The sequence below is a fragment of the Penaeus monodon genome, chromosome 10 (genome assembly GCF_015228065.2).
Source record: "Penaeus monodon isolate SGIC_2016 chromosome 10, NSTDA_Pmon_1, whole genome shotgun sequence".
In the NCBI taxonomy this organism is placed as follows: Eukaryota; Metazoa; Arthropoda; class Malacostraca; order Decapoda; family Penaeidae; genus Penaeus; species Penaeus monodon.
In genome coordinates this window covers 13152428-13160010 of record NC_051395.1, presented here as the reverse complement: position 1 = coordinate 13160010, position 7583 = coordinate 13152428, and the positions used below count along the sequence as shown (strand labels likewise).

Below are 7583 nucleotides of genomic sequence, written 5' to 3'. Positions count from 1 at the left end.
TTTTTAGGGGCACTGTAGATTTTTGGGTTGAAATGATTTAAAATTATGGATAGACAAAGTTCTTCAAAAATGTTGCAGACCAATCTTTATCTTTTATTAATTTTCTGTACATATTTTTCTTCTAATATTATTATACATTACTTGGTTCATCACACAATGAGAAGTTTACACACAGCCAGATAAAAATATAACAAGAATTTACTTGTCTTTTTTTTCATTGTGAATAATTTCGACTAGACACAATATTTCCTTAATAAAATATAAAGAAATCTACAGTTAAAAGTAACAAAAAGTAACTAGTATTGTACTTCTGCCCATAAAATAATTTCAAACTACTATCTTAGACTTTCAGAGCAAAGCAATGGTGCCTGTTTAAAATTATATTATGAGACAGCATGAACTCAAAAAAAAAGTGGAAAGGCACCATAAGTCTTGACAGAAAACACTAGTAAAGAGGTACATGATGACAATTTTACAACAGAAGATAAAAAATATTAACTAATATCATGATCAGCAAAGGCCTCTAAACAAGTCATAATGAATGTTCCTTCACAATATCTCTTTTTTATCAACCAGCATCCGACACCAAAACTTAAGTTTCAAATGACAGAATATAGATGTCACATAATTATATACTGTCTGCCGTTGGGTCGCTCTGATGTAATCATGTCACTCACATCCTGTGGAGAGAGTGTACATATGATTATTTTAGTCAATTACCAGTGATTATAAAATGCTAAATATTAAATGAAAAAAACAAAACAAAGTGCTCCACTTTGAGAACAGAAAAAAAACAGATAATATCTTATGAAATGTCTAGCACATAATAACAAAAAACTTAATACTTACGAGGGTATTCGGCACGCAACACTTTCTGCAGCAGATATTGCTACTTCAAAATTCTGCCTCTTATTCGATGGAGAGAGACTTTTGTAACATATTTTTGTCTGGGATGTAGGTGTCCATCAAAGCACAGAGAGCAAGACCATCATTCCAACTGGAGCTGAAGTTTGTAATGTCACATTGCTGTAACCTATGGTCTTGTTCTGACACCACTTGAGCAACGCATTCCTCTTGGACCCGCCACCTTGAGCCAAAGAAGCCAAAGGATCCTTCTTGTCTACGACAGCACTTATCTATAGGGGGGAGGGATGATGATAATGATAATAATAATAATAATAATTAATAATAATAAATTATATGATAAAATATGCATACAGATAAATCAGACTATCTTTACTCCTATAGTTGTAAAAGAAATTCAAAGCTTACCTGACCATAGCTGTTACGTCTTACAGAGTGGTCAAGCTTGTTGCTTAATATGGAGATCGGTTTGGCTACATTTTCTCCAGGATTCATAGATGATATTTTTCCCATTGTTTTTGTCTGTCAGCTGTGACATTTTGACATTATCTGAGAGATTTGATGAGCCAGTGGAGGGCTTGGTGAAGTTGCTTTGTAAGAATGGTGACTGGGTTACTCCTTCAGTGAAGGAATTGCGCTGAATGGCTCTCAAGGGAGTTGACAATGTTGATGTGCCAAGTGTGTTACCAGCATCTTTAAGTGGTGAAGGTGGAACTACCACGGATGACACCCTGTTTGGGGAAACAAAATTTACTAATTATAAAATACAACTACATAAATATTTAGTGATGCTTTAATACTTTTACTGGAACACAATCTTTACGCAAAACAAATTTTCATCTTTTACAAAATTCTAGAGGCAGAATGTTATAAAAAGTTTGCAATATATATGAGTCACTTCATCTGTCTGATTTCTTTGTTGCTTGATCTCACAAATATACCTCTGTATCAGCTCTCTTGAGAAGGGGTCCTGGAGTCTTGTTGTTATTGTTATTATTGTTGTTGCTTTCACTACTTGAGCTGCACAACTAGATGTAGAAGAACTTCGAGATCCTGCACGGGTCTGTCGAGTTGCACACTCAATGGATTCTGGAAAAACACTTCTTCTCAAAACTTCCTATACTAATGAATGTTTAAATGGAAATAAAGCACTCATTTTTGTCTTGGTATCTTCCAAATTATGCACTGAATATAAAACTTTTCATGCATGACTTCACCAGGTATTTTTGTTGATTCTTTAATATCCCAAATTCTTTAACCCTATTCTTGCCCACAGAGCAAATCTATCTAAACTTTCAACTTTTATAAGAGGCAAATTTTATCCTATAATTATTTGAAGACCTTAATTTTATACTCCATAAAATGCACATCTCATGCTGGTATGTCAAATTGTTATTGAAGAGTGGAATATCAGATTTGAAAATTCCTGTGTACAAATATAATATGGGAAAAAATATAAAAAATCCTGTAAATAAAACAATTCAACACAATGATAAACTACACAGTGAGAAACAAAAAAAAAAAATGACTCAGGCTGGGATGGTGGGTGATGTGGTCTCTTATGGCTTGGAGGGGACGAAAGGAGGACTGAATGGAAAGAGAAGCTACCCAAGAAGCCACCCAGACATATGAGAATGATCAGTAGGGTAGAAGGAAGAACCTCCATGGTAAGCGTACAAAATTTTGATATTCAGGAAATTATGTTACAGTCAGAATAAAAAGAAGCCATCGCTACCCCTGTCTGTCAATGAGGATGAACTCTTCTTCCTGTTAACGTGCTAACTCCCTTGACAACATTATTCCACACTCTGTCAATTTTTCCTATTAGTTTTGTGAAAAGGATAACGATACTTATTTTTCTGACTGTTCCTTGGGAGCCTGGTCCTGTGCTCCAGTGGTGTGTGCTAATGCACCCTGGTGCTGATAACTGTCATTGAAATTTTACCCAACATAACTGTTCAAAAGCTGGTGCTCTATATGGGAAAAATATTTATATGCCTGATCAAGGAGGGCTTAGACTTGGGTGGGTTACTTATTATTCAATTGTGTCATCTTTCCTCTGATGGAAGCCTAAGCAAAATGTCTGAGCACTCCTACCCCCAGCCACCAAAGAGGGGGAGGAATGACTTACCTATCAGTGACTTGACACGGGAATCCCTCGTGCCAGAGGTCTGGGTTGCGACGATCAGCCAGGATGGATGGTTCTCCATTAGGCAAGGGTGTAGGCAAGTTCCGGATAGGTTCTGCGTTCGCTGCTGCTACTACTGCTCATATTGCTGCTGCTTGTGCTACTTGCTGGGCTACACACTTTAACAGCTGCTAAAGAAGAAGGAACAAAGAGATAATTTTTTTTTTTTTTTTTCAATTTTGTTCACTTTACTTTTTTTCTTCTCTATGAAAATGTTTCTTTTTTCATAAATTACTATATCTACTACATAACTTTCAATGTAGTGCATAGGATCATACCCTTTGCCTTTTCCAAGTCTTGGCCAAGTTGTTTTGAGCCTGTCTCGCAAACAGTGTTTTCTTGTGTTAGGCGTTCCAGATCATGCTGTGCTTCCGTCTTGAAGTCATTAGCTACTCGCACTGTCATCAAAAGGTCACTCTGAAACTGCTCCCATTCCTCCACCTGTCGGTAAAGTTGAGAAAATCACTCAGGTGATACTTATCCCCTCAATAAACACCAAATTCTAAGTAAGGATATATATAAATATGAAGCTCAAATCTTAATCCTACTTAAAAAATTCATAATACTGAAGGTTATCTGAATGTTTGTACCTGTTTGCTGAACTGTGCTCTTTCCTCACTGAAGCAACGCTCCTTCTCATTCAGTTTCTCTAAGGCTTCATGGAGTTTCTTCTGCGATTCAGAAAGGCTGGCTTTGAGATCTCTCTTATCCTCCAGGTGGTGCTGGCATGTCAGCTTGAGGTCTTCCATGGTGGCTCTTAGCACCTCTGTCTCTTCCTCCAAGTGATGACGCTCCTCCTCCAGCTGTGCCTTCCGCCAGCCTGCGTCTTCAAGCTGTGTTCGTGCATTATTACGAGCAACCTGTAAACAAGTAAAAATGGAAATGCTTATTCGCTTGGACTTACTGAAGCTTTTACCCACAGAATAGGAAACAAACAACTTAATCACAATTAAGATTGTAAAAGCAGAAACATAAAATGGGGCATAAGCATTAAAACATATAATGAAAATCTTACAAAAGACTGTAATGCCTGCTTTAAACAAAAACTCAGTGGATCTGACAAAAACATGCACTCAGAAAGGAAAAGCATGAACAATTGGCCTACCTTTTGATTACATACAATTCAGATAAAAGTTAGGCAAAGTTAACTGAGAAAAAAGCATATTATATGCTAGATCAACAAAAGACATATAAAGGAAGAAAAATAAAAAATCCAAACTACTTTGCAGCAGCTCCCCAAACCATCCAGGCAGCAGAGAATACTGTCCACCAAATGCCTCCATCTTTAGAGCAGACTCCAAACTGTTTTTTTAAAAATCAGAATCTTTACCATGAGCTCATCCTGAAGACTGGATATCTGGTCCTTGAGTCTCTCATTCTCACAAGCCATGGCACTCGCCTTTTGCTGGAGAGCTGCATTCTCCTTTTCCAGCAAGTCCTTCTCTTGCCTCACTCTTTCTAGTAGGTCTGCCAATTCACTCTTCTCCCCTGAGATTACTGCTGCCTCCAGTTCTGTTATCTGAAACAATTATTACCTTTTAGACACTGAGAATAAAACCTATTTCAGAGGAAACTTTTCTATATATGATTCACAAACTTATTTGTGCAAAGGTACCACTGAAAATTATATAATACAAGATACCTTTTCTTTGGCCTATCTACAGCAGCCTGTAGTCTGGCATTCTCCATTTCAGTAGCCTTGACAGCCTCTTGAGACTCTGCTAACTGCGTCTCAACTGCCTTTTTCTCATTGTTGGCTGTCTCTACCATTGATTCCAGCACCTTCATTCTAAACCAAGAAGAAATCAGGATTTTAAATGCTCTATTGGAATATTATTAAATCATGACCAAAGTAAACTTCTAGTTTCAAACTCCTTATATATTTAAAAAATCACAAGCTACTTTATTTTTGAAAATACTGTTATGGAAAGTTAAAAACCTGTCTCTGATGAGTTGTGAATTATGGTGGAAACGTTCTTCAGCCTCCTTGGTGGTGGCAATCTGCTGCTCTAGCTCCTCCTGCTTTATCTGCAGTAACTCTCTGTCCTCTGAGCACTCTGTTTGTAATTCACATTGTAAAGAAAGAATGCAGAGTGATTTTTTTCCATATAAATTAACCATTCCAATATATTTAAAATATATTAGACAGAAAAAAAAGAAAAAAAGAAAAGAAAAGATAGAGCTGATTATAAATATTAATCCAAGAAACAATGTACCTTCAGAAGCTCCATAAGTCTCTGTGTCTTCTCACACTGTGATAAGTCTTGACTGTTTTCAGAGTGCTGGATCAGCATCTGCTTCAAGGTATCATTATGACTGCGTGATTCATTCAACTTCTCTGTTTGCTGTGTCAAGGACTCCAGTATTACCTATGAATTAAAAACCTTAATTAAGAATATAAACATATCAATTACTAGTATCCTACCTAAGCATTTAATCTCCTCTTGCATTACTATTATTCATTAGTATAAGGACTTTACTAATATTGTGAACTCTAAACTTTCAACTTTAAAAGATAATCACTATTATAAAACCTACAAATATTTATAAATAATCTTACTATTATATTTTCCCAAGCTACCTACCTGTTTCTCTTCTTGCAACTGTTGCACCTCAATCTGACATTCTGACAACTGCTCTCGAAGATCATCAAGTTCTTGCAGCGTGGCCTGGAGTTCCTCATTTGTGCTGCCAAGAACAATACAGTAAAATTTATAACGAATCAACAAAATCATTGTAACAATATACTACTATAGTTTGTACTCTAAAAGTCAACACTTGTTTCCATAACCAATGGCACTGTATGTCTGTAAAGCATGCAAACTAATCATAGGTTGGTGCGTAAGGAGGGCAGCTACTAACCATACTAACAAATTGTCCTGGGGGAAGGATAAGAGAGATAGAAGGGGGAAGGAAGAGAGAGGAGGCAGAGGTAAAGGGAAGGCATCAGTGAGAAAGAGAGAGGAAAGGAGAGAGAAGCCAGGTGGAACTGAGAGAAAACAATTAAACAAACGGTGGGCCATACCAATAATGCGTCTCCTCCATCTGCTGGATTCGATCCTGTAGACAAGCCACTGACATTTCTGACACACTGGAGGTTGACTTGTTTGTCCCATTCTCCTCGGTCCGCACATGAGGAGGGTCCTTCACCACCATTCTACATGAAATTTTTTTTTTGTTATTTAGCATTTCCTTTAAAATTCAAACAATGACTTTCATGCCTATATCCAAACAAATAGCAAACAAACATATAAACAAGCAAGTCTGCGGCTGCATCACACACATTCTGTACATGGCTGACAAATGTTTGCAGCCTGCTGGCCTAAGACTTTTCTCTTCCTTGGGGACATTGAGACTAGTCTGCGAAAAGACTCCTTGGAGATTCTTTTCTTCATATGACCTCTTGTTGCCATAATGGTGTAATTTAATTATTGTCTTTTATCCATACAAAAGTCAGTGTGAATAAGCAACACTCATCGGAAAGATTTACGCAAAAGAATTTTGAGGTCATATCTCCTTGAGACAGCAAGGACCTCACACACATGGACACAATACTGTAATGCACCACCATAACTATGAGTGATGAGATAACATCCTTTACAGTATCTTATCATACTCTTATCTTTCCCAAGAACATACCCTGGAATGTGTTGTAACACTAAACTTTCTGAGGGATAAATAGTTTAAAAGATTTAATATATTTACTCTCATTCTACATAAATCCAGAGAAGCTTGTATGAAATTGTACCTGCACACTAAAACAAAAGCTACTTAATACACAGAATATTTCTTTGTTATTTAACTGAATGAGTTACGGTTAGTTATCACACACCCTTTGTACTTTTGCAACAGCATTACAACACCATCTTATCTTTATTTCATTTTATTTTTTTCCCTCAATGAATGTTCTAAATACTTATCCAATAACTGATAATATTCAGTTAAGATTTATAGTATGACTTGGCAAAGATAACATTTTCTTTTCTTTTTTTTTTAATGCAAAAAAAGTAACTCAGTTTCTCTCTCATTCATACTCACTTTAATTCCTTAATATACACATAGACACAGACACAGACACACGCACGCATGCGCACACGCAAGCGCACACACACACACACACACACACACACACACACACACACACACATGTATATATGTATATATATGTATGTGTATATACGTATGTGTATATATGTATGTGTGTATATATATATATATGTATATATATATATATATATATATATATATATATATATATATACAATATATATATATATTGTATATATATATATATATTGTATAATATATATATATTATATATACAATATATATATATATATATATATATATATATATATATACACTACATACATATTATACACATACGTATATACACATACATATATATACACATATACATGTGTTTGTGTGTGTGGGTATTGTGTTTGTGTGTGTGTGTGTGTGTGCGTTGCGCATGCGTGCGTGTGTCTGTGTCTGTGTCTATGTGTATATTAAGGAATTAAATGAAATA

General features: G+C 35.9%; 2 protein-coding genes across 2 annotated transcripts in view; both read right to left on the bottom strand.

Moving 5' to 3' along the window:
- LOC119577534 (cytospin-A-like) overlaps positions 1 to 7583 on the bottom strand; it is a 12246-nt gene that overhangs the window by 3098 nt on the left and 1565 nt on the right. Inside the window, 22 exon segments of the mRNA XM_037925127.1 lie at positions 678 to 680; positions 850 to 944; positions 946 to 1022; positions 1025 to 1136; positions 1273 to 1315; positions 1401 to 1595; positions 1806 to 1953; positions 2165 to 2187; positions 2729 to 2791; positions 2996 to 3128; positions 3331 to 3493; positions 3643 to 3912; positions 4383 to 4571; positions 4695 to 4706; positions 4757 to 4841; positions 4992 to 5107; positions 5269 to 5421; positions 5638 to 5740; positions 6078 to 6154; positions 6156 to 6209; positions 6332 to 6454; positions 6692 to 6719. Of these exon segments, the coding sequence (XP_037781055.1) occupies positions 678 to 680; positions 850 to 944; positions 946 to 1022; positions 1025 to 1136; positions 1273 to 1315; positions 1401 to 1595; positions 1806 to 1953; positions 2165 to 2187; positions 2729 to 2791; positions 2996 to 3128; positions 3331 to 3493; positions 3643 to 3912; positions 4383 to 4571; positions 4695 to 4706; positions 4757 to 4841; positions 4992 to 5107; positions 5269 to 5421; positions 5638 to 5740; positions 6078 to 6154; positions 6156 to 6209; positions 6332 to 6454; positions 6692 to 6719 (2265 nt within the window).
- Positions 1005 to 3089, bottom strand: LOC119577859. Its single transcript, XM_037925461.1, has 4 exons — positions 2996 to 3089; positions 1806 to 1953; positions 1273 to 1595; positions 1005 to 1136 (listed from the first exon to the last, which is right to left on the bottom strand). The coding sequence occupies exons 1-3, from the start codon at positions 3072 to 3074 to the stop codon at positions 1304 to 1306; spliced, it is 519 nt and encodes a 172-aa protein (XP_037781389.1). The 5' UTR covers positions 3075 to 3089; the 3' UTR covers positions 1005 to 1136; positions 1273 to 1303.

Excerpts from the sequence above, each read along its gene's own strand:
- LOC119577859 (XM_037925461.1), bottom strand. The coding sequence starts at position 3,074 with ATGGAGAACCATCCATCCTGGCTGATCGTCGCAACCCAGACCTCTGGC. Across the intron at positions 1,954-2,995 it reads CCGTGTCAAGTCACTGATAG|AATCCATTGAGTGTGCAACT; the intron begins GTAAGTCATTCC and ends GTGTTTTTCCAG. Across the intron at positions 1,596-1,805 it reads TCAAGAGAGCTGATACAGAG|GGTGTCATCCGTGGTAGTTC; the intron begins GTATATTTGTGA and ends TTCCCCAAACAG.